The 27,074-nt window shown below is 45.4% G+C and overlaps 1 protein-coding gene across 1 annotated transcript in view; it reads left to right on the forward strand.

Annotated features, from left to right (window-relative positions):
- Positions 1–27,074, forward strand: part of CDK15 (cyclin dependent kinase 15) — a 42,868-nt gene that overhangs the window by 1,591 nt on the left and 14,203 nt on the right. Inside the window, exons 3-9 of the mRNA XM_026109939.2 lie at positions 501–580; positions 5,582–5,676; positions 6,467–6,529; positions 8,571–8,694; positions 10,965–11,085; positions 16,723–16,816; positions 21,578–21,641. Coding sequence (XP_025965724.2) covers positions 501–580; positions 5,582–5,676; positions 6,467–6,529; positions 8,571–8,694; positions 10,965–11,085; positions 16,723–16,816; positions 21,578–21,641 — 641 coding nt within the window. The remainder of the gene's footprint in view (positions 1–500; positions 581–5,581; positions 5,677–6,466; positions 6,530–8,570; positions 8,695–10,964; positions 11,086–16,722; positions 16,817–21,577; positions 21,642–27,074) is intronic.

Below are 27,074 nucleotides of genomic sequence, written 5' to 3' on the forward strand. Positions count from 1 at the left end.
AAGTCTGCATTTGCCTGTAACCAGGATATTTGCAAAGCCGCATCAACATTTCTCTGGGAACTCCTGCACTGCAGCAGTGGGGGCCCTGCAAAGACACTTTGCTGCACCGCAGTATGCTGGGAGATTGTCCAGCTGCACCTGAGGCAGCGCAAGGGTTTCCCTTGGAGGGAGGGATCCCTGCGGGACAGAAAAACAGGGGGCGAGGGCATGCTGGACTCACCCTGGGGGCAGCAAGGCTGTCAGCGCAGAGTGGGGACACTGCCCAGCACACTTGCAATAGCTGCTGCTCTTCTAGCCGGTATGGCCTGCTGGGTCCCAGCTTGCTGCTGATGAAGCCAAGAGGGATGTGGTTTGTGGTTTCTTTCTGAGCTTAACCTGGGTGGGAAAGTGAGCCCTAAAAACTTTGCTTGGATGAGTGTAGAGTAGCCTAGAAGCTGTTAATGTTGTCATCATGCTGAGCACTGAAGTGCTTTATGTCACCTTCTTTTCTGACCTGACAGGATCAACCGCCAGTTGGTGGCATTGAAAGTTTTCAGCCTGGAGGTGGAGGAGGGACTGCCCTTTACAGCCATCCGGGAAGGTAAGAAATAGAGAGCCTCTTCAAATGTCTGTGAGGAATGAGGGACACCCTTTTCAAAGAGTGTTTTAATCCGAAAAAAACTCCACACAACAGCTTCCTAAATCCTTTTTTGCCTACTCTATGTACAGGGCTGTGCTCCTCACAAAACTCTGTTTCCTTCTGCCTCAGGAAGGATGCTTTCAGTGTTGGGTAGGTGAGCATGTGATGCAGGGAGGGGGAACCTGCTTGCTGGTGTGTTCACTCACGTGATCCTGGGCAAGAGGCAGCCTGCAGGGTGTACTGCCCCTCTGCGTCCCAAATGTACGAGATGCAGCCTCTAAAGCAGGGGGGCATGTGGCAGGGGCCAGCTGAACGAGTCTCCTGCCAAATGTGTGTGACTTGACAGGTCTGCTTCATAGTGAATTGTCATTCTGTTTGCCAGAAAAGGTTTTAGGAGCACAAGGTTGCGCTTGTGAATGAGATTATGACCACTCCTTTCACAGCTGGATCACTGAGAAACAGGGAGATGATGCTTTGTCCCAGCTGCGTGGAGAGTCAGCAGCAGAACTTGGGCTACAACCACAGTCTCTGGGCTCCCGATTGCATGTTCTGAGCAACAAAACATGCTGCCTGTGGGAAACACAGTACATATAATAGTACATATAGTAAAGTTTCTTATCAGGCTTCTAAAAGAGGGGTCAGCTTTTCAACCTCTGTGTTTTTGTATCATGTTTAAGACTCTATTTAACAGGCATGATTCTGCTTGAATTCTTATGTCTAGCTAATGCCCTGCCCTTTACGGCTGTATAAGAGAGAAGCTTTCCCTTCTTGTCCATATTTCAGATGCTGGTTATATAAGGAAAATCACACCTGTGCTGATATATATAAAATTAACTCTGCACAGCAGTCCCTGGATGACGTGCACTGACTGTTGTGCAGTCAGAATTCACCTTCAGTGATACCCTGCTCCTGGGCAGGGTTGGACCAACCTCAATTCTGTTCCAACACGCCGTTCACCTCCCTCACCCCGTGCTGTGCTCACCTTTGCATTAGGAGCTTTTATGGATGTAATTGCGCTAACGTCATGTAGCTTCACTGCAGTGAATTTCTTAACGGATCCAGTGCTCAAAGGCTGGTGAACCTGGTGTGGCAGAAGACCCTGGAGGGGCAAGAGAGAGTCAGTCTCACACACTGCTTTCCTCCACCCCCCTTTATAAGAGAGGAATAGAAATTGTGCTGTTAGTCACAGGGGCAGCAAATAGCTGTTCCTATGGGTGGTTTGCCCTGAGGCTCACCTCGGTCACTCTGTCACAGAGCTGCCTGCTAACAGAACCGCTCACTACGTATCAACAAGAGCTGTGAAGGCTGCTCAGCTCAGAGTTAACCATTTCTAAAAATCACTTTTTGCTGCCTCGGTGTTCAATATTGAAACAGGCCCAGATTCATTCCATTCAGCTTTGAACACCCGACTGCAACACCTGCAGCACATGTACTGGCCATGGGCTCCCCAGGCGGTTAGTGCGGAAAGTGAGGATTTACAGATGGTCCGCTTGCCCAGCTGAGCTCCGAATCGTGCTCCTTCCATTAAGCATGGATAGAGCCCACCGTTACTGTCCTTCTAACTTAGAGGCCTCTCTGAAATCGGAAGTGAGCTGGCTTCAGCCTGGACCTGGCTACGCTGCTATTATCTCCACGAATGTCAGGCTGAGGACCCACCATCATAAGCCAGGTCCCCTGGGAACTAGCACTGCACAGCAGTTTTCGTTGCTGTTGCACTGGGTGGTTGTGGACTCAAGTGCCCTTTGCGATGAGGTCTTTGCCTGTTGGTATCACAGATGGTGCCACTTTCTGTATGATGGCAGCTGATATGTGGAGCATAACAAATACAACTTGAAGAGAAACATTTCCAAATAAAATTGGTGCTTAGTAACTTTTACCATTTCAGCCTAGTGAGAAATGCTTTTTGTCAGGTGACTTCATGGAGCACTGGGCAAAGCATCTGCAGCTTTCTCAATTTCTTTGAGAAAGAAATGATTTTGTTTAAGTGCCTAGATTTTGTTTGCACATATTTATGTGTCCCTACAGACATAACTTCACAAACTGCTTGGTTGATTAAGGCTTCTATTTTTGTCTGCTTCACAATCTCAAGAGGATCATAATCCAGCTTCTTCCTTACACAGAAGTACGCAACCCTTGTGCCAGTCTGTTGTCTACTGTTAGTGAGAGCTGTGAATGTAAGAGGTCACGCATTTTTGTGTTTTCCACTTCTTACTGCTGTTCAAAGCTGGGGCTAATTTTGTCACAACAGAGTGCTGGAGACCAGATGTCCCAGCATTCATAGAGCAGTCCTAGCACAGAGGAAGGGGTCAAAACTCTGATGTCAGTCAGCTCCATTTGAAACTCAGAATAACCAGAGAGGTTAGTGGACCAGCTCCAGATTTATACCACTGTAATTAAGATAAAATAGGTTACAAAGTCCTTAGTCCAATTTGGATGAAAGCAGGGAGATGCCTAAATATGCTTATTTGCAGAATGGCTTGTGTTAATGGTTTCCTTGAAACTCATTTGCTGTGGTGTTTTTGCTTAGCAGTACACTCCCAGCCCACCGGTACAATAAACCTTAAAAGCTTTACCTACTTAGAATTAATGATGCTCTAAAGATCGGTGCCCCGTTAGCATGCTCTACCAAGCAGGCTGAGAGCCTTCAGCTTTATTCACTATGGGAGAAAATAACAGTGATCCTATGGAGGGGTCTACTTTAAATAGATCTTTTGTGTACTGCTGAGCTTTGCAGCATCTGACACCTCAAATTTACAATGTAAGTCACTCGTGCAAACAAAGCACAAGATTTATTAACCTGGTGCATTCCCTGCTACGCCAGAGGAATGGCGCGCCACCGACAAAGAGCTGCTTCACCCCAGGAGCCCCACAGAAATGAAGTGCTTTTAAAGCTCGGCTCTGGCTGTAGCACCTGACACCTCAGCAGGGGACTGGAGAAGGGAGCACGTGAGGGGCCGTTCCCAGAGGCCTGACTCAGGCCCCACAGGCTCAATCCTCCACCTTACTGTGGACCTCTGTGCTGCTCCTCTGGGCCGGCAGAGCTGGCAACTGGCTCAAGCTGGTCATATGGAAATTTCAAGGTTTCACAGAGCCAGAGTAGCAGCCCCTTTCCACAGCAAATGGGATTTAGCCAGAGTATCTTGACTGGGTTCATAGGCAACTAGGTGCAATCTGGAGCACATTTCAGGTTCATGCGACAGGGTACTGGGGACATATTGGCACTAGCTAAACGAACCAGCGCCAGTACCAGAGGCAGTTTAGCTGCAGCAGCACCAAGCTCTATGCAAGAACTAACTTACATTCGGTGTCGTTCCCAGGACCTATGCCAGAGCAGGTATCCCAGACTGCCCAGCATTCTCACTATTGGCATAGTCGTAGGCCACAGTTCTGTATTACAGTAAATGTGGCTGTAGGGCTTTCACAATCAGATGAAATTGTTATGGTCACAAGATACAGAGTGCTAATCCAGTATAAATTTGCTCTGCCAGCCCAAAGCTCTTCAAACATCTTTTGTAGATGTTTGAAAAAACAAAAAGCAGCTTTTATCCAAGACCAAAAGTCATCCGCCCTCCCACGGCCAGCACAAGCTCTGTATTGTGTACTTTGGCTAATTCAGCAGAAATGAGATTGTGTGCCCATGCTTTATCTGGATGAAATTTTTACCACTGGGTGGTCTGACAGTATGCTAATCTGGTTTTAATCAGCAGGGGAGGGTGAGTCTCGAGCTGCTCTGAGGCTATTCTGCTGTGCCAGAAGCTGAACTAAAATCTGGAGTCAGGGACCCCTGTTTTTGCTGAGCTTTGTGGCTTCTGCCTGCACACATCTTGGATACGACAGCTGGGTCAGATTCTTTAGCAGTGTCAGGGCTATACAGGCAGAGCAATCCCAGCTCCACTGCTTCCCTCTTTACGGAGCTGCAGGAACTATCGTCTCAAGCTTACGGCAGAGCCGGGAGTCTGCTAGCTATTTGGCCAGGGCACAAAACGAGGAAGCTGCCCATGTTCTTTGCCCACAAAGACGATCTTAGCAGTCAAGACTTAATACTATGAAACTGCCCTCATGAGTGTGTCAGCTGCAGCCTGCTCTAACGTGAAAAACCTAAGGCAAGGCTGAAGGGCCTGGCTCAGAGGGCCCTAGCTTCTCTCTTAGCATCAGCCAGTGCCCTGTGGTCTGTACAGGGCCAGAGGCTCCTCAGTGTGCAGTCGCCTCTAGCACCTCACCATGGCTGCGCTGAAGCCTGGCAAAGGCACGCCAGTGATTAAGGACCAGGGCCACACGGTTGCAATGATGCTTTTAGATGGCTAGGCCAAAAGAAAAAACATGCCAAAGTTGTATAAATACAAACAAGATACTGTTCACTTGGTAGCTTCATCTCTGTGAGCTTTAAATCAGAAAAAGTGACCATACACTTTCACAGAACTAAGAGCACAGACCTAAATTCAGCAGCGCATCTACAGCAATTTCTGTCAGCAGATTTTTGTACCCTGACATTGTGAAGCTGGAAGATGATAAAAACCTACCTTTCTGCTAAGGGGCCTGCCAGGTGCCCCTGCGGAGGGCATCTCCGGGAGGCGGATGGGAGGGAAGGGGGAGCTCTGGGCCAGGCCCCGGGGGCCAGTGCTGAGTTCTGACTCTGCGGCAACCCCCTGCCCCTGCCTCCCACTGCAATTGCCTTGAAGAAATGGCTTCTCCTCAGCTGAGAAGCTGACGACTGGGAACTGGGAACTGCTATCTCTGACAGAGGCAAGATCCACATCTGAGAGAGACGGGTTCCTGCGAAATCCAGAGCGCTAGCGCTTGCTTCTCTAAGAAGCTCCAGATTCAGTAGCTGCCACTTCTTACAGAACTGCCAAGTTCGGACCATTCCCCCCAGTTTTTATCTTCACCAACTGGCTGCATGCGCTGTCTCCTTCCACTTCCACCAGCAGTGGTGTGCCTGATCTTCCTTTTGTTTTTCCACAGGTTCTCTTCTCAGGTGTTTGAAACATGCCAACATTGTACTCCTTCATGACATTATCCAGACCAAGGAGACACTAACGTTTGTCTTTGAATACATGGTGAGTTGCTCTTTTTCCAGCTTGCTCTGAAGTACTGGGAAGAAACCAATGGCTGTGTAATGAATTTGTTGTGTTATGGGACATCTACAAAGGAATAAGTTGTTATCCTTTACTGGACTGTTTGATTCTCCTTCTTGATGTCCTGCTTTCCATCCATGCAGCCTTACTTTTTTGTTTCTGCTTATTCAACAGCTGTACAAAAAAATCATTCCACACGTTCTCTCCACTAGGATGGCAGAAACTATTTACCTCCACTACTGACTTGACAACACAGTAAAAGTACAGTTACTGAGCCACAGCAAGGATAAGGCATATTGATTCTAGCTCATATCCCAGTTAGTGCCAAATTTGGCACTGACTGCAGCAGCTCACCACAGCCAAGCTACAGGTTTCTCTCATGGGGAGGGCAAGATGCCAATAAATAAGTTCTCAGTATGAGTCTTGCTACTTCTGTTACTTTTGCTAATAGCTGTCAACCAAGTTATGAGGAAAATATATGGGCTATGTATTTTTACTGTAGCTTTATGATTAATTCTGGCACAAGTATGAATTCTGCTATCAGCTTCAGGCCACAAACTGTTGGGGTGAGATAACAGGTCAGCCTGCCCCCTGATTTGACCCAACACTTAAGCATGTCTTCATATGCTGCACCAGATCAGATGTTCACCAAGATGAAGGAGAATCCTTTGTATGTACCAATTGTATACTTTTTTCTATTTACAGAACAGGCATTGTTGGTAGGAGTTTTCTATGCTAGTAGCTTTGCCTCAAGTTATCCTCTTTTATTTAGCACACAGATCTGGCTCAGTACATGGCCCAGCATCCTGGAGGACTTCAGTCTCACAATGTTATGGTGAGCTCCTTAGAAGACTAGTATCCCTTAAAGCATGAGAAATATATTATTTTCCACTATGTATGATCATTGTAAATTGCTGCAATGCTTAAAACATCTGTAAGTTACTAATATTTATTCATTCCATATATGACAAACACTTTGAAGAAAAGCTGTCTTTGATAAAGATGTAACAACCTCCCTCTCACTAACTCTCCAAATCCGTTTTTCAGCTTAAGTCCCTCTTCCCATTTCCTGAGCCTGCAAGAGGACATTCAGCTTTTGTAAACAATGACATCTTGTGGCAAGCAAATCTGTCTCTACACAAATGTGTATTCTCTTATCATTAGAATACATTACTCATCTCTCTAAATAAAAGCTCTCAGATCTCACTCTCTCCTCATCTGGAACTATCTACATATTTACAGTCAATTAAATCACTCATGCTAAAGCTTTTTTTTTGAGAGGGGGATAGCTCGACTGGAATTGAGCACAGCTGAAGATGTACCATTACTTTGTACATTAGTATTATAATAGTCTCCTACCCTCCTTCGTAGACATCTTCACAATTTAATTAACTTTTAGGACTTCTGCTGCACACTGAGATTAGGTTTTAATGCAGATGTCCTCAGTGAATGCCTAGGTCCTTTTCCTGAGTAGCTTCAGTTAATTTATCTTACAGCCGTCAACAATAACTTTGAATCTTATCAGACTGCCTATTCATCTGGCTTTGTCAGATTTCTCTGAAGTTCCTCACTGTCACTTCTTATCTTGGCTAATCTAAACACTTCTGTCATCTTCAAATGTTGCCACCTTGTTCACATCTTCTTCCAGCTAGTTGTTAAGCAATACCAGTTGTAGCGAAGTTTCTGGGGGCCCCAGATTTTAAACATCCTCGATGCTCGGATGTGTCCAAGATCCTGTATTACAGTTTTGGCACAAACCTCAAGGGCTCTGCTACCAGGCAGGCTTGTAAAGGACATTGAATACATGACTGTAACATGTAGTCGCTGGCATTTATGTGAGGAAACACTAGCCAGCTGCTCTGATTTTGTGTCCGAAATCCTCAGTCAGCAGGAATTGAACTGTAAAATGATTTACTGTTACTTTGGGAGGGTCATCTAGCTTGCTTCATTTTTGCTGGCAAATATTGTTTGTTTTTTCTCTGAGTGATTCCCACCAACTATGATGCGAGTATGCAGAATATTGCAGGGTCACTTTTGGGGTAGAAAACTGACCTATGAGTGTCACTGGTTTTTCTTGCTCTTCAGGCTGAGCTTCTGATGAAAAATGTCTTTTCTCTGGTGAAGTCTATTTACTTCTGTTGTGTTTTGTTTTCTAACCATTATCCAATTTCATACTTTGTTTCTGCCCACGCCAGTTTCTTTTACACTGGGCTTATTTATACTGCTGCTCTGATAGGAGTTAGGTCTTGCTTACTTGTTTGCTTGCTTTCCTGCTTGCTTGCTTCATTTATCAGCTCTCCTTTGCTCTGTCTGTTCAAATCAGGTCTCTGCATCTTCTCCCAGCTTTAAAGCTAACAGTTTACACTGTCAAATAAGTCAGTTCACTGGTCCAGCTTGTATTCGGGAGAGCTGGTGTACGGCGGCCAAAGGACTCCCTCTGCTGGTGTAAGCTGCTTTCGATGGGCAAAACTTCCAGCTCCTGAACCCTTCCTTCTACTTGGCTTTGTGTCTTTGCAGTGAGCACTGAGATCAGAGTATCTGCTGTTCTGGGTGTTGGGTCTGTGTTTTGGGAAGTCGCGTTTGCTCCTGCAATTCATACTCCAATTCTAAAGAAAAGCTACATTTCCAAAACGTGCGCTTAGGGACTGCCCTCATTGCCAAAGCATTCCACGCGGAAAGCCTCAGGAAGCCCCAGGGCAGTCATATCCCGCTGCAGTTTTCTCCTCCTCAGCCAGCTCCACTCATTTGCAGGATTTTTACTGGCTTCTCACTTGTTTTGTCTCTGCTTTGTTCCAGGAGTTCTCCTGAAGTTCAGAGTTCATGTATCAAAGCAAAGTCACCCAAAACCATCTCAGTGTTTTGTTGGCTTTTTCTAGCTGTTCATGTTCCAGCTCCTGCGAGGCCTGGCTTACATCCACCGACAACACATTCTTCACCGTGATCTGAAACCCCAGAACTTGCTCATCAGTTGCCTTGGCGAGCTCAAATTAGCCGACTTTGGTGAGTCACTGTTTGGAGACTGCTAGTATATCTGCTCAGACCTAAGCTTTAGCGTACATATAGATCTGTATCCACAGCCAATTAAAGCATAGAAATATAACCTCTTACTGAACTTCAGGAAAGTATTTCTGTGGTCAGTCCAGTCTTTCCTTTCTTTATACTGATAGATGCAGGGAGTAACCTCATTTAAGCAATTACTGCCACATAAAACTGGCTCAAATGAACTGAGAATCAAACTCTCTTCAGCAAATATGTGACATGTACAGTCCACAGCAATGTGCTGAGCCAAAAGGCTTTCTTGGCATCCGTTTGGGATGGCTGCATCTCTCACAGGTGGTAAAGCGCAGACTAAGCGTGCAGCTCATTGCAGAGGGGTGCTAAGAAGCCTTCACTGCACACCATCGTACATTCCTACATGTGCCACAGAAGAGAAGGATTTACCTCCTATTTCTCCGCAGTCCTTCTGCCTGCCTCCTGGCTGGCTGGCTAGTCTGCAGGGTCAGTTTGTTGTTGCACCCATATCTCTAGCAGACCAGGTCTCAGAGAGAAAGGAAGAAGGAACTATATGCGAGAGACCTTTTGGACAGTGGAGGCAAGTAAGGGACACCCACTTTATAGACTAACATTTTGCACACACGTCTCCCCTGACCAACAAGTCTCCATGTACCTAAGAAGTGTCTTCCCCAGTGCCGTATTTGCCCTGCTTCCTACAGCTCTTCCCAATTTCCTCCCTTCCGAGGGCTCCACATACCTCTCACGCCTCCTCTGCCAGACTCCATTAGACTCAGGCAAGGCTTCATGGAAGTAAAATTCAGTTTGGCTAAAATGTAAACAGCTTTCCAGGCACCGCCTACTCAAGCGGTTCAGGGCACTGAAGCCAAGTGGGCTCCTTGTTCCTGCTGCCTGTACACTCAGCCCCATAGGCACAAATCTCTCACCCCATCTCTCCAGCTACCACCCAGAGCACATGCTCAGCCCCCCAAAATGACACAGTGTGGCAGGCCAGGAGGACCATGAAAATGAGGGGGAGCACTGCCAGCTTCCAGCCCACCTTCCAAGCCTCTCCTTCCACTGCTGCAGCAGTTTGTGTGGCCTCTTTCCTGGTCTGATATTTTGCAGTTTACAAGGCTGGGAAAGAAGGGCTCCAATTCTGAGATCCAGGGAAAGTCCCTTTACAGAGTTATATCTACTCTCAGGCCTTTTTACAATGCCAGAGCAGGTTTCTTAAAGGCAAAGCCTGAGCAGTATAAACAAAAGCCACTGAGCACAGCATTTGGATCCCACAGGAAGAGGATTTGCACTGCGCAGCGGCAAAGTTCTTCCCCTTCGCTTTGCTGGGCTATCGCAGGGATATTTCCCTTTCGCATTGCTAGGGTGTCTCCAGCACATTTCCCCTTCACATTTCTGGGGTGTCTCAGGGACTTCCTGTGACTGGCTCTGTAACGGTCACGATTTTTGGGAAGTCAAGGGAACAGTGACCACAAATGCCAGCTGAGGCAATACCTCCTTCTTCCTGTGTCTCTTAGGATAAACTAAGGCTCTTTATCCCCATCTTATTTGGAGAACAGAGATGAAGGAGTGCCATGTTCTTTGGAAAGGAAAATATCAATTCTGGGAGCAGGACTTTTTATTTTTATTAACTGACTGAAGCTGTTCAGAAGTCTGGAAAGAGCACAGTTGCCTACTTAATTTGAACAAGTGACCAAAGTGCTTTAGAAGCAGTTAAAAATGCAAAATATCTACAACTTATCTCAGGGAGTTAACAACATATATTCTGTTTGAATATAAAATTACAGATGTACACATACACATGCACACATGTGCAAATAAACGAGTTTGCTGAAATGGGGTACTTCAAACAATAATCAGAACTAAGATTTTTTTTTAATTTAGTTTAAACCTACTGAAAGGTGAATATTCTATTTACTGCTCTGAGAGTTTAAATGAGGCATCAAGTGGAGATCTTAGAAGCCTAGGTTCAGCCTGATCTTCCTAAATATCTATGGCAATTTTGGTAAGAGCAGGGCTTTTCCTGTGTCAGCAGTCAAAATAGCCTTTCCTTCCCCTCCCTGCCCTGCAGGGCAGGGCATATTGCTTGACCTGATCTGCCCCAGAGACACTGGCTTTGTCGATTGCTTGTAAACTGCTTTGGGATTACTTGTGTTTAAAGGTGCAAGAGAAAATAATGTTCTGTTTCCCATTATTATATATATGTTGTACAGGCAGAAGGACTGTCCTCTCACAGTACTCAATATTTTTTGTTCTGGCAGGCCTTGCTCGTGCCAAGTCCATCCCCAGTCAAACATACTCCTCTGAAGTGGTGACACTCTGGTATCGTCCTCCTGATGTGCTGCTTGGAGCTACCGAATATTCTTCTGATCTAGATATCTGGTAATGACCGATCTCAAAGCATCTGGGGTCTCTTGGGGAAAATCATCTTTATGTGAATTAAATGAAGTCAACCAAGTTATAGTAGATACAGTCATTAAGTAGAGAAATTAACACGTGTGAGCAGAAAATGTATGAGCAGCAGGGACTTTCGTACTGTTGGGTTCCTAGAAGTTTTCAGGAAGGAAGTCATTACATCTCAGCTATGGAATTATATACATCTCATCTGATAATATTTATGATATATATAAATCTCATTTGATAACATTTATGAATCATTTTCAGGTCTTAGAATAGAAGAGCTTTGCTTAATGCACTTCTTGTCTTGGATATATGTAGTTGGCTGAATCAGGGTAGTTTTATGTAGTACGGCTTTGTGAAGAAACAATGGATACAATAACAATTCCACCAACAGTGATTTTGACCTTGGTAAGAAAAGACAATATTAAAGGGCTCCTGAACAGTTCTGGAGATAGAAAGAAGTCTGAGATTTTCATTATTTCTGCGATACTTTGTCCTTCTTCTCAAAAGCACATCTCAGATAGATGCATTCTGCATTTTGTACAGAAGATGGCCTGTGTTTTGCATTAAACCTTCTGACCTTACAAACTACATCACAAAATCTTGAAATGGCTGGAGATCCCAGGGTACAAGCCACACGCTAGCAGAGCTGAAAGGAGAGGGGCCTGTGAGAGCAGGTAGAAGGCCAGAGAGGCCGATGGCTTCACAGGAGTCTCACAGGCCCTTTTGGGCTGGCTGGAACATGCAGCTGGGTCCTAGGGTTCATCAGACCTCTGGCTCACTTCTGCACCAGGCCAAGCCTGCTCCCAGCAGCACCGTCCAGATTTACCCATGGACGGCATGCAGCTCAAGAATCATCAGTGGACCATCCTTGTTCTGGGCAATTTTACATCTGTACATCATACTGCTGTTTTACTCTTTTTCCTCAAGCCAGTTAATTCTCTGTACCTGTCACGCTAGGACTGTGCTTACCTGCTTCGCAGAGTCAAAGGGTGGCAAAGGAGGGTAGCACAGCAGGCTGAAGAATGAGGCTGCAGAAGAGGGCTGGTAAATTTAAGAAGAGCGAAATTCCAGGTCTTCCTAGCAGTTTTGTCCTCCAGAGGTCTGCAGCTTGTTGGAGACTCTGATGGCCTAAGTCTAGAGGGCAGGGAAACAGGAGCTTTTAGTCTGTTTGCTTCCGTAGGGCTGCTGCTAATTTAATTGCTTCAAGATTTCAATGAGGAGAAAAACCTTGCAAAATCCTAATGGCTTCCAGCTGCTAAGCCAGTCTCAGTAGTCCTGTCCTTTCTCTCCCACTACCTGCCACTTCTCCCCTCCACACAGTCTCTCAAGAATGTACGCTGTGTTTGAAGAAGATGCCTGTCTAGCGGATCAGAGGGTTTGTATTAGGTAGCCACCTGATATAAGCCTGTATTTTTTTTTTCCTGAAAGCCGCCTGTGCCACACACACAAAGGCTGGCATTTCTGGCTGCGCAGAACCAACAGCCCCACTACACAACCGTGCTCTAGTGTACTGCACAGCAACATGGGACTGGTCTACAACGATCCCCCCCAGCACTCTGTCCATCTCTAGCAGCACAGTACTCTGTCAGCAGTCACTGAACTACATCACACTACAGGCACCTTTGTTATAATGCCTTCTTATAAGAACAACATTCAAAGTGTTTGCCCTAAAGAAAGATGTCATGCTGAGAGGATAGAGGTTCTTCAGTGAGCTCTATTCAGTAACTTCCTCCAACAAGAGTCATTTATTATCTTGATGTACGCTGCATTTAAGTTCAATTTTTGTCTATTAGGAAATAATGTGAATTCACACAGATGTTACTTGTCTATAGGGAAGAAAGAAAAAAAAACCCTATTTCTTCTGGATGCTGCAATTTACATGGAGGCAGGTCAGAATGCCCTTGGCAATGGCATGAGACAGTGGGTGTTAAAGCCTTGGTTTAAAGAAACCAATTATAACAAAATAAAACATTATGGCAATTCATGCATAGTGTGCTTGAGCAGCAACACTGTCAGTGGGAGGCACATGGGAAGTGAATGAGGCCTTGAATAGATGAAGAGAGAGATATATAAGGAGACTCACTAGCTCTTGGACTAACTAGCAACACTGCTTTAATCTCTCTGTATCATTTCCCTCTTTCTCTCTTTCTCCCTCACTATCTCTTCAAGACTTTAGACGAGTCAATTAAGGGATTTCAGGGAGACTAACAATGTTTCAGGAAGATTACACTGTGCATCACGGAGACTTTTTTTAACAAAAAGTTCTTTATGAAAGTGCAGAGCTGATTTACAGTAGCTGCTAATGTCATGAGTGCCTAAAGTCAGCTCTTTTCAGTCAAGCTTTCCTAGTATAATCTTCCAGGAATGTCACAGGAATCTTCTTAGGTAGATTTACATGGAATAAGAATTCCTCAAGAATGAACATCATGGGGGAAGAAGGAAAAAGGGAAAAACAACATAACAGTTCTAATGTAGGTCTAAATCTTAAAAATATTTAAAACTAGAGGCTGTGTTTTGAATGATCCTGGTTAAGAGAAGGATCCTTACAATGCCATAAATCCCATATCTCCAAGGGAAAGTTGAGGCTTCTACAGAGAGGGTGAAATGAAGGACCCAGGAGGCCTTGTTTCCAAAGTCCTATTTTAACAAATAGACAAAAATACTTGCAAAAAGAAAGGGGTGGTCCTATGTCAGTTGTTCTATCTACTTCTGGCCTTTTTCTGTAAGGAAAAGTATATTTCATCCTGGAAAACACAGAGATGGAAACAGTCATAATTGCCACTGATGAATCAATACAGTATCAAGCAGGCATTAAAGGCAGCTGGTCAGTTAAGCCTCACTGCAGGAAGAAAAAAGTCCTTCCTTTCCAGCAGTTGTGGTTGCTCTGATAGTTTTATCTTTATTAGAGACACAGAGGTTTAAAGGCTTTCAGAGATAATGGGAATAAACCATGAATACAAAAGAGAGCACTATCGGAAGGCGAATTTGTAACAACCTAGAAGTTGTTCCTCTCCTCAGACTGACAGCTTGCCCATTAGTGAAAAGACTGTTTTATTAGATTTGGATGTTTGAACCCTTTGCCTTTGGGTAATTCTTAGCAAATGTTACCTGAGTCTAGAAAAAAAGGCATGTAGTTCTGACTTCCAGTTATTGCCCTGTCTGGATTTTCTGCCTTCTCAGCAATAATGGAAACCACAGCAGTTCTGGTTTTCTGTCTGCCGCATGAACGCTGGTGCTTTTGACCTCTGCATCAGAGCAGTTTAGGTCATGAAGACCAGGGCATTTTCACTGTTACTAGCAGGGGAGAATCTCTAGCCTTTTCCCTAAATAAGCGTCATGTACCTTCAATGTCCAGATCCTCAGGGTCTTAAATTCAACTTAGGAACCAGCACAGCCAGCACTGTTCATTAGAAAAAATCTCTAGTTGTGGCTCTCTCATTTGAGGGCTGTCCAGAGTCCACATGAAGTTTCCTCAGTGGCTGCTGTTTCCCATCAATTGGCCATTCCCAGCTAGAGTTTCAGAACCCAAGCTGTGGGCAAACCTCAGGACCATTTGCTCCAAAACCACATACAGTTGCTTCTCTTCTCAGTACAAATCGAGAGTATCTAAATGAACATTGATAGTATGCAGTTAAGCTTGTGCAATGGGATCAGTGGATTACAGCAGCACATGTGGCTGCAACACAGGGTGAGCCATTTGGGCACGGACATCAGCTGTGAAAACAGAGGGCTGATATGACACTGGTCTCATTAGAGTCAGTCTGTGGGCTCCAAAATAACTGATGCGGTAGTGCTATGAAACACAAATCTGTGTCACAAAAGCTGTGAGTTAAGTTTCATGATACACAGCCCTGTCAGAACGTATCAGGCAAATAAGGAGCTAAGCTCACAAGACCCAAGGTTAAGGTACATGAAGCTAAGGGAAAGTGCAGCAGAGATGTTTGTGAAAACAGCATTAGATCTGGGTCTGGAAACAGACTTGGCATCACCTGACATAGGAGGATGACCAAAATGAATACCAGAGGTGAGCTGCATGTCAGGCTTTCCACTGACCACAGACAGACAGGAAAAGCATCTTCAGGATTGCAAAGAACAAGATGTGAGAGGTAAGAAGACATCAGTGCAGATGACCAGAAGAAATTACTAGTTGTAGCTCAGCAAGTGAAAATAATTCTTTCAGAGTCTGTTAGACAAGGTCAGATTGTCAACATTTCAACCTAAAGGACTCAAATCTGGTATAACAGAAGAAGATTCAGCCTAGAACCTGAAGAGCAGAGAGGGGATATAGTGAAAAGACAGAAAACCCAGAAAAAGTTTGGGGTGAATAAGATAAAAAGTAAATGAGCAAAGTTTTACACCATACAATAAGACATGGAAATTCTTGCAAATAGATAAGCCTATCCTGGCCACAAGTATCTCATCATTATTGCCACCTGGACTAATCCATCTTAATAAAATAAAGCATTTTTTGTGGGCTTTGGTGTTTTTTTTTAAGCTAGATGATTTGCCTTGGCACAAGCACAGAGCTGGGGATGGAGTAAAAATAGGATTACTTCAATCTGGTATTGCCACTGATTTCTTTATACTGTGAAATCCTGCCCTTAGTTTTGCAGTGAAGAGCTATTGCTTCTAAAGGAAAATCTCTCCAGTGGTTAGTTCCTCTGTGCTCTTTCGGCATCTACTGTAGCCTTCAACCCAATACATTGTGTAGTAGTTCCCTGCTTATTTTTCCTATTATTACCACCCAAATTTTGCATCTTTTTCTCCTGGAAAAGAACCTAGCATTCCTCAGGTTTCTACCTCAACTGTCTTTTTTGGATGGGTTTGTAACAAGACAGGTTGAAAGAGATCTGAAACAAATCTTTCGGTGCTGGAGAAAAGACGGTGCTTAGTGGGTTTCTCTTCCAAGGATATTGCCTGTCTTGTTTTGCTGGTGAAGCTTTTCTTTTCTTTTTTTTTTTTGGGGGGGGGGGTGGTGCCAATGAAAAAAAAAAGAGAGACGGCAACAGGAGCTTTGATTACTTTAATATTTATCTGAGAGGGATGTGAACGTGATGAATCTCTAGCCTGTTGCTGCCCTATTTTACTTACCAGCTTTTTAGGTCAAGTGTTTCAACGTGTAGGGTTTGCATCAAGTTTTTGATTACTGCATCCAGTTTGTGACAAGGGCCAGTCACAAACGCTTAAGAAAGTGCTGCAAGACCAGCGATGCATAGCATAGTCGTTCCCCTAGTAAGCCTTCCTAACTTCCGATGATCAGCAGGGTTTTCTCGTACTGTACCCTGCCTACCACCGTACTGCAGCGGTAGAGCAGCCTTCACTTAAGCCTGTATTTATCTGCATATATACAGACACCCAATCTCCTGCCCTGCTGCCCCCTCACTCACTAGATGAAATAGGCCAGGTATGCAACACCTATGGTTCAAAACTACATATACAGACACAAGATGCAATATATATATAGGCTCTACAGCTCATATCAGGATTTCTGAAGCTCCAAATCAGGATTTCTAAATTTCCATTCCAATAACTGTTATCTCTCTCTCTTCCCCCCGCCTCTCCTCATGTTGCACATATGGTGTATGCAAATGAGTTAATACCTTGGGTTTCTTGCAGGAGTGCAGGCTGCGTATTTGTTGAAATGGTCCAGGGCCAACCAATATTTGCAGGAACTTCTGGTGCTCTCGAACAACTGGAGAAGATCTGGGCGGTGAGTAAAATATACCCTGAAACGTGAGAGAAGAGAAGCTGTTGCTCCAGCCCCCTACTTAATTTTGAAGTCCTGAGCACAGGTCCTATGAATAGCAGAAATAATTTGGTCCAATCTGCCAAGTTTATAGCAGACTTTGTAACCCACTTTACATTTGGCAAATTTCTTTCAGACACAGGAGTAAATCAAATGACTTTCCTTTGATGTTTGTCATCTCATCAAAAATTTAAAGCCAATTAAAGTGACATCAAATTGAAGAAGGCATAAAAGGTGTGCAGGTACTGCAAATTCTGCTGCTTCTTGTTAACTCCCTTACTTACTGTAGGATACAGCACACCATATTCTCACAAAGAAGTGCTAGTACTGCTCTTAACCTGCCTGGAAAGCAGCAAGGCCCTAGGGTTTTTTGGATGTCCTTTTTTATTTTAACTTGGAACATTCTGTATCATCCAGTTTATGCTGCAGCCCTGCAGACTGCTTTGCTGTAAGGGAAATGGTGGTAAACTGCTGTATAAAGGCAGCAGTAAATAAGGAAGAGCAGCAGAGATATTCAGGAGCCTCTTAAGCTGGCTTTTCTGCTGGGGGAAGTGAAACAGAGCTAAGTCCTCAGTGCTAGGGGGTAAAATGGAGGCAGTTACCAGCGCTAGTGGATTTTGTAGGTGGCTGCTTAAGTGATTGCTTTTTGCTGCCTGTTTGTTACTGACTCTTTGGGAAGATGAACCCACAGCTTCCTATTGGGTTCTGCTGCAGGGACCAGCCCCTTCCCAACCCCTCTGCACGGAGGCTTTCCCAGAGGGGGCTGACCACAAGAGAAAGTACAGAAAACTAAAACTTGGGAAGTTACAAGAGACGGCTTTATAGCCTCAAGCCTGCCTAAGTCAGGTCTTGCCTTCTGAATCCCTTCCTCCAGAAACGCCCCTGCTAGGTCGGGTTTTCCTCTGTGCTTTTGGCTAGAATGTGTTAAAAAGACAAAGAAGCAGTTCCGTGACCTTCAGAGTTACCAGACTTGAGTTCAGTGCCTTTAAATAAATGCTGAATTTCTCCTTCACAGAAAGTGAAAAAATGAATTATTGAGGAAAAACTCCCATCCATACTTGGCCAATTAATAGGGTTTGGAGCTAGGGCAGGGCACAGTTTTCCAGCGTGTGAATGAAGGGTATCCTTCCACTTACGGCTCTGCAATCTCCTGATATGTTTCCTGTGGTTTTGCAGTTGGAGGGTTATAGCCCTGTCATCATTTCTCTGCTATTATAACTGATACCGCGATTAATAGGCTTTGTGCTATGGAAGGCAAAAAAAGGTATTTAAAAATCATGAGGAGGCTTTAAGAGCCATGAAATAATTACTGCCTTTCACAGAAGGTTTTATGTTATTATACAGCCTGGAATGAGGCTCCGTGTTAGGCCAAGATTTCAAAGCTCCTAGAGGCTTTCGGTGCCTAACCTGAGATACTTTGCAGCGTGTGAGGTTCAGAGTGGGAATTCATACTTTTTCCTAATAGTCAGGTTTTTTCACGTGGTAGTAATAAAGGCACCTGCACCAGTTCAGACACAGTCTGCATCTGTGTGTATGAGACTGTTGTATCATCCGGCATGCTTATCCCCGTTCGGGACTGTTGGCTCAAACACCATACAGGTATATAGCTTGAAAATCCCCGTTCTGTGAAATGCGTTGATCCTGCTGAAACTTCGAGACTGTCTGTTGCTGTCATTTCACCAACATTTCTTTTAGAGGCGAGGGCCACCTTAAGCAATCTCCATCCCCCCTCTCCACCCTGGTTACTCATTCCTGCCTCACTTGGATGTAGGGCTACATCCACGAGGGAACACAGAACCAATTTTTCTCCTTGGATTACTTTAAAGCAGAACAGTTTACCTGCCTAGTTCACCATGTGGCTGCACAAACAGTAGCATCAGTACTAAAGAAGAGATGACAGAGGACCAGGATGACCAGGGGGTGAAGAAGAAGAAGCTACTTAGGCCAGCAGTGCTGCTTATGAAAGTTTGGCCTAAGTGAAATGGGGACTGCAATGTCTCGAGTTCTCTCTTGGCATGCGGTGGGGAGGAAGATGTGAGATCTTAAGTTTAAAGATCCTTCATTCAAATTTCAAGCAGTCAGACATAGGTTTTGCAAAAAAGCTCCACACTGTTGATTAACTTTGTGCTGAGGAGGACTCCCTGTGGGCTGTACAAGGCTGCAGCATGCCGCCAGCATGCTCCTGTGGCTGAGCCCAATATGAGGCAAGTGCCAAACCAATGACTAAAAGGCTTCGCTCCATAAAATTTAAAATAGATGTCCCAACAAAACTAAACAAAATCAGCTGGTTTGGTTCCCTCAGCTGGTTCATCGGAGGAGAAACAAGTGGTTAGAGAAAGGGCAATGATTTATACCAGCTTAAAGTGTTTGCTGAGATACAGACACTGCAAATGTACACCTTTCCGGCTGAACCTATGCCTCTGCCAGGGTGGACTGAACTCAGCTGCACCAAGACCTTCCAGTGGAGGAACAAAATGCCTGCTTCGGGAAGCACAGCAGAACAGCGAGTACAGAATAACTGTTTTGCTCTGCTTTATTTGATAGCACAGAACAGAGAGCTTACAGCTGGACTTAGAGGGAACACGCAATGGATGAAACAAACTCCACAATATAATTCACTCAAATTAAATAAATACAACTCGTTTTCTGATTTGGCATGAAATCTCATCAAAAGTCCAGAACAAAATCCCCTGCTCAATCACCTTGTAAATTCAAAACCAGGTCCAAATTTATGGTTTGGAAAAGCATCTTCTGTAAAGAGAAGACTCAAAAAATAGAAATCCATATTCATATGGCATTGGGCAGTTGGGGCTCTGAATGCTTTCATACCTCAGTGCAGCGAAATATTTAAGCATTTCCTGAAATCCTTCCGTATGCGGCAAAGTACAGACATGACCAAATAAGTATTTTCTTAAATACTTTGCTCAAGAGAGGCAGAGTGCTGGGCTGACCCTGCAAAGGCTGATTCTGCCCCGTGCTGAACTTTCCCACCTCCGTCGGATGTCTTCAGGATGGCAGCCCGAAGGCTCGCAGGAGACCTGACAAAACTAGGGCCTGGACTAGCGCAGGGGTGGCACCCCAGAGTGCACACATGGATTTTCCATGCAGAATATTCTGGAGGTTTTGATGTGGCTTCCTGGAAAGCTAAGAGATTTTTGGCAAATTTTGGCTTTGGGTTCAGCTCCCAAATGTCTCTCCTGTGCACTCGAAGGGTTTGCTTTGGGCAAACCTGCCCTACTTGCGCTGCAGACATCACGCTGTCAAAGTCTGCACACGGCTGAAAGCTGCACGATGGGGGAGCTGCGGGCCGGGGGGTTTCCGAGGCTGATTTTACAGGTGGGGGACAAAGCTCCCATGCCTTGGGCTCTGCCATGGCGGGCTGAGCTGGCAAGCAGTTGGACAAGGTCAGCTTTGGCAAGGTGCCCGACCGCGTTTCTGCTCACGCGTGGGGCTCTGCAGCTACCGTGCCGGTATGTGCCAGCCATGAACCACCAGATCTGCCTGGGGCCGCTTCCTCCAGGTGGCTACAATTTGGCTGATCTCCAGCTACGAGTGAGAAAAGCAATCAGCTACCAGATGCATTCCAACTGTCACAGCCAGGCTCTCTATTCATTCTTTACTGTATTTCTTTACAGATGCCCATTTTTTTGCAATCTTACTGCAAGTTTCTGTGAGGCCCCGTTCCTTGTATCATAGGAGCTCAGCTTTCATTTTAAGGAAAAGGAATTGTCCTGCCTCTGCAAAGCATAACTTATGTGAGACAAATCTAATGTTGCAGAATGAATAAAAAGCCCTAACATTGTTCATATTAGAATTTCAGATTTTTTTAAGGCAATCTGATTATTTGGGGAGTTACCTGGATGATGAGCTTTGAATACTTGGGGATGGCAGTGCGGATCTATAACACCATATCACACACTGTGAACTCTTCTCGGATATTTGGCTTTACCTCTTCAGCATAAGTCATCCATCCCAATAGGCACAAGGCACTTTGCATGTGGTAAATCATATTAATGACACTAAACATCTGCAATTGCAACCAGCACAGAAAGAGATATGCTTGATCTCACACATTTCAGCAACTACAATGAGGTTGGAGGAAGCTTTACTGGACTAGACTTTGCTTAGTGAAAACCTACTTCTGAAGCTCATAATTCACAGTAAAGACCAAAGACACTGCTGAAGCTCTGGACCCCTCAGGATGAGACACTGAACTGTTTTCTAGCACCCGCCAGGAGACCTGTTTACCGTCTTTTCTTTGTCACCCCAGAGCAGCGGGGGTTTCCATTACAGCTCCCAGCCTGCGCTACCGCTGAGCGTAGCAGGAGGTGCCAGTGTGAGTGGGCAGAGTAAGTCCTGGGGGCACTTTTGGTGCAGGAGGACAACTTCAGTGGTGAACAGAGCTGAACAACGTGACCCTGGTCTGGCAAATACCCGAGTAAGGGGCACCCGTCAGTGAAGCTGCATGCACCTTTAGTGATATTCCCAGCAGCAATAACACTAAATCTCAGCAGGACCCTTTCTGTTATAAAAACAAATGCTAAAATGTCAATGTCCTTCATACACAGACGTAGATCGAGTGCTGGCTGGAGCAGTGTGAATCCACGCTGATTCACAGTAAAGGCCACACTCTCTCTGCACGGAGACTGATTCCTCCAGCTTCACACCAATGCACGATGCTGCAGAGCTTATTGCTCTTCTCACTCTCATCCTTGTTTTACACAGGTATTGGGGGTCCCAAATGAGGACACCTGGCCAGGACTTTCCAAGCTCCCCAACTATAAGCCAGGTAGGATTTAACTCACCAGAGCGTCAGCTTTTTCTCTGAGGTACCAACCATTTAATAATTTTTGAATCAGTAATTCTCGCTGTGAAAAACCCTGTGCTTTTTCAACATTATGTGCTTCAGTGTTAGTAAATCCCTTGAGCTATATGATAAAAATAGTGCTGTTGTAGGACCGATGGACTAGGATACAAGCAAAGGTACCAGCATGCCAAAGTTGCCTCCCTGAGAGCTAGATACACGTTAAGCTGATGGAAGATTTCATTGTTGCAAATGCTGACAATTCAGTTAGTCTCCGCTCCTCTCTGTAAAGGACCAGTGTCTCCTGTTTCAGACTGGAAAAGCTGACGGGTTTCTGGAGACATAGTTTATCCGAACTCTCCTTATTTTTATGGAGATTGGTTTGGGGGCCTTTAAACCTCATTTTTAAAGGTCACTGTCCCTGATTTTGATGTGGGCAAGGTGAGAAATCTGTGTGATTTATAAAGCTGGCTTCTTTTATTTCCACATGGGCTGGTAGAGAAGTCTGTGTCCTGGACTTCAAAGGGCCAGTTGTCTCTTATTTTGATGTGGGCAGGTTGAGAAGTATGCTTTGAAAAGCAAGCTCAGTCACTCTTGCTCTCTCTCACTCTCACTCTGTCTTCCCCCCCTCTCTCTTTTTGTTTAATGTTTTCTCTTGGGAAACTATATTCAAGTGTCAGTGAGGGGGAAATGATGAGCACTGATTCTCAGCCTCTCAGCAGGATCATTCTCTAAGAGAAATATAAAAGTGAAATATTAAAAACCCTAGAATGTGAAATCTGTCCATCCGCCATCTAGCCATTCTCTCTCACTCGTACCCTAGGAGAGGGGTGGGGGGAGTCTGTCTATCTGGAAGGGAAAAAAAGAGCAGGGGGGAGAGGAGGAGGGAGAAGATGTGCTTTGAGCAGGAGGTTTACAGGTTTAGTAGAGCATAGTAACATCTTTTCAAAGAAGTGGGTGTTGCTCTGTGACCCAGTCCAAGATGCCCCTCCTTTGATTCTGGTGCATGAACACTAAACATCCCCCATTTTCACATGGTAGCCGCCATTGCCTGAACAATAACCTGGTCTCACAGCCGAAAGGCCTGGAATCCCTCACACAATTAGCTGAGACACATTAATCAAACCAGCGTGAAATGGGAATGTGTCGCCGTCCACAGCAAGTTTAATTTGGAAAGGGAGCAGGCACAGAGCAGACAGTTGGAGGGAGCACATTCCTCTCTAACTTGCCGAAAGCTCGGCTGGGTACTCTACAAGCTGTGCACGGGTGCTCTGGGAGGAAAGAGATGCTCACATGTGGGACAAATTGATCACAAATAATTTTCTGACAACAGTCATCTCATGCAAGGCCAAGCTCTCAACATCGACGAAGATTAGGTATCCCAGATACTATACAGAGGGACAAGGTGGAAGAGCTAGCATTAATGCTACGCTTTGAAAGTAACTAGCGCAGAGGGCACAGAGTACGTGAGTGCCCAGACTGCCCTGAGTGTTGCTGCCCGTTAGCTCCGTGTTGTCTGAGTAGCCGCGCTGTCCCCTGCAGCTGTGGAGGGTGCCAAGGGCCAGGCTGGGAGGGAGAAGACAGGCATCTAGGCAGCATGGAAACAGTACAGACCTGTGTAGCCATCATAAGCTGTTTTCAAGTCTGGATTGCTTTCAGACTTGATGGAAAGTTTTGCTTGCGGACTCAAGTTGGGCAGAACTGACCGGTGCTGTGCTGTGGTCCCGTGATGCTGGCAGCTTCTGTGGCTGGAGCACACCAGAAGCGCAGGAACTGGCAAACACCTTCCTGCGCAAGCATCCCACCGTGCTCGCAAGCACATGGGAGAGGGGCGCTGAGCCAGTGTTTGGGGCAGCTGCTGTGTCAGCTGGGGAGAAAGCATCCCTTCCCGCTCCTCAGCCCCTGCACGAGGGGCTCTGAGCTGCCCCAGCTGTGCATGGGAACCAAGCACTTGGCTTGAACCTGCAGTGCACAAACCAGTCTGGAGAGAATAAGGCTAGACATACAGGGCTAGGCTCTTTACTCGAGTCATGAACTTAATCAAGCCAGTTTTTGAGGGGTCTGCCAGTACGAAAACAAATCAGCCTTTTTGTTTAAAGCTATTTGCCATTCACACGCCCCTGCGCACTTCCCTTCTCCTCCCTGAAGCACAAGGCTGTTGCCTCCCAGGATACCCTCGGCCCAAATGGCGGCTGTGGGGCCCGCCTGAGAAAACCCTTCCTCTTGAGAATATCCGCAGCCCAGTTGTGTGAATCCGACTGCCTGGGACAGTTCGGATAAGCAAACAAACTTTCTAGCGCTTCCCCAAATCGGATAGCTCGCATGCTTTTAGCTAGTCCTATTGATGTTCGCAGCGAGCACAGGCAGCAAACAAACAAACAGGTTCCTGCCCGAGGCAGAGAACGAACGCAGCACAAAACAAAGCGCCGAGGTGTGATCCTATTCTCCTTGAAGTCGATGGCAAAACTCCCACTGGATTCAGCAGTGTCGGCTCAGCCCCAGATTGAGGTTGTTACTGGAAGGCTTCCTGGGCCAGGTGGGTTAGTAGGAATCTCTGAAATGAAAGCTGGAAACCTTTAGATGTTTTTCTGTCACTACTGTGGGCTCAAGCACATCCTGCTGCAAACTCTGACGAGGAGATGCAGCATGGACTGTGCGGGTCTGTGAGCCGGCCACACGTAGGGCAGCTGCGGCAAGAGCAGCTCCCTGGCCCCACTGTGGGTGACTGGCCAGGGATGAACTGTGCAAGGGAGCAATGGTCCACCCTACGCCCTCTGCCTCCTTGCACAAAGAAGTTCAGAAATGGGCCTCGTGCCCATTCCCTACAGTTTGCCAAAATCTCAACCTGTGTTTGGACCCAGGTGAACAGGGAGGATGGGCAAGCAAATCTTCCTTGGCCAACTCCACTGCGATCTCCCCCGTCTCTCCAGGAGAGACAGGTTAAATAGTGAATTGCACACAGCCAAGGAGGCTGAGAGCAGAGCTTTATCCCAGCGCTGGCTTCAGACCCAGCTCCTGAAGAACGTGGAGGGCTGGGCAAGCGCCCACCCCCCGTCTCAGCGCCCTGGCCCTCTCCCGGGCTCCCCGGCACTCGGGAGCCCTGCCTGCAGCGACGAGGCTTTGCCCTGTGTTTGCTCATTTGTTCTGTTCCCCTCATTTTGCTTCCCCTGAAAGAGGCAGTTGTAGCTCTGTTAACACTATTTTTGAAAGCTCTCATGCTGTGTGAGCTCAAATCCTTGCATTAATCTACTGCTGTGTTCATTTCACTGCGCTGAAAAGCAGGGAGTTTAAATCCCCTCTGAACACCACTGGTGACACCAGAAGGCCAGTGGCTTGATCCAGTCCCATTAATGGTTACAAGTTTGAATCTAGACAGCAGGGGTCAAGGGCAGGAAAGGATTAGGAATCACAGCCCATGACATTAAGCTAGTGCTTTGCCAAACTGGGGATACCGGAGTGCCCAATGCACTGAGCTCTTTTGTGTCTCCTTTTCGCTGACATTTGGATTCCAAAGAGGAGGCAACAGCGCGTATTTTTCCATAACATGCTGGGAACTTGTGATGAGTGAGCTACAACTTGCTGTGAGCGAGCTTTACTCACTGACTGATTGCACAGGCCGACTAACGTAGTTTCCTACATCAGGCACTACCCTTTCATTCAGCAGGCACTAGTTTTACATCTGCCTTTTTCAGATGTAGCAATGGATTTTAAAGTAAGCTTAATTTTTCAAATGTCTGCAGGCTTTGCTACACTGAATGAACTTTAGACGCCTTCCACAGCCAACTTTTCCTCCCGAGCACAGATTTTTGGTATCTCTTGCTTTTCCAAGGTGCCACCAGCAGATGGAGGCAACGAGCAACAGGCCCTGAACGCAAACTTCCCATAACATTTTTGAGAATACGGATGAAGTCTGAACTCTAGTGTTTATTTTTTTATCTCACTTTTTATGCTGATGCTTCATTTAACAAATGGGATGGTTGGAAACTAAATTCTATAACGCTGAAATTTTTACTGTCATAACAAACTGCATATGGCTTTGATCCCGATGGGAAAAGCAGCACTGTAACTAATGCACATATATACATTATATATGGCCAGTCTGCAGGGAGACTTCCTATGTGCCTGGCAGTGGGCACGGACGGCAGGCCAGAGCCTGCCCCACGGACAGAGCTCCGCTTCGGTCCTGCAGCCGCGGAGATTTCACTAACGAGAGGAATTGTCTCTGGGAGCCTGCAACCCCACTGCCTCCATGCAGCAGCACTTGGCATCCTCTTTCTCTCTCTTCATCAATTAGGAAAGTTTAACATTTGTCCTCTGGCTTGCTTGCCTTATTATCAGTTCATTAGCTATTTCCACCTGGGTTTTCATAGAGGAAGGTATTTCCTCATTAGCACGCCCTGCATTGCATACTGATAGAAGATAACAAACCCAGCCACTACCTTTCAGATCTACTCATACTGTTAGAAAAGCCAATCAGCCCTACACAATCCCATTATTTTATGTGTATATCATCACTGTAAGAAGATTAAATCAGCAGTTTATCCACTTTTTGGAATGATATCCAAATATGCTTTATCTTACCTTTAAAGAGTAACTGTTTACATGGTTTTACAATTTTAGATTGGTTTTAATCTTTACAGTAGGGAAAATATTTACTGGTCTGTTCTTACCCTCCTCGACACAATGGGGCCTCAGAAGTCTCTACGGGTTTGTCTGTATGGGATCAGCCAGGAGATTAATCTGAACTGATTTAAAGTGGATTAGTTAACTGCATTAAATCCTTGAGTAGAGACACAGTGTTTTCTTACCCATATCTTCCATTTATTATCAAAGCTCTCTATACTCAGTGGCAAGTTTGGCAGTCCTCACTCAAGCAGAATTGAGAGATTTGTTTGGACAGGGGCAGCAGTAGTTGGCTCATTGACTCTTATACTACCCTTGTAAAAAATTATTAATTTCCCTGTTATATAAATGATAAATTAAAGTCAGAGGCTTGCTCAAGACATAGCGAAGATTATAACTCAGGTATTCCTCCCAGTTCCCAGTAAGCAAACTGATACCTCTGTCGGTAATGTAAAGAAAATCCTGTTTTCTCCTTACAGTCCTGAAAATATATCTCACAAAGACAAAATGGCATTTCAATTCAGACATCACTGAAACATTTTGCCTTGATGTTATCAACTGAACTCACATTTTTTAACTCTTGTGTTAAACTCATTAAAGAATGTTAATGATAAAAGTTTTCAATTGAGTTAAAGTACAATGTTTAAGTCATCTCGACATTTGTATTAAATATTAAAGGAAACTGATATATTGTCATGGCATGTTTCCATCTCACTGAATGAGACTTTTCTGGCAGAAGGTTACAGCATCTGGAAGTTTCTGGCCAGCTCTGCTAAGAGGTAAACATTTCTACCT

Source organism: Dromaius novaehollandiae, chromosome 7 (genome assembly GCF_036370855.1).
Source record: "Dromaius novaehollandiae isolate bDroNov1 chromosome 7, bDroNov1.hap1, whole genome shotgun sequence".
In the NCBI taxonomy this organism is placed as follows: Eukaryota; Metazoa; Chordata; class Aves; order Casuariiformes; family Dromaiidae; genus Dromaius; species Dromaius novaehollandiae.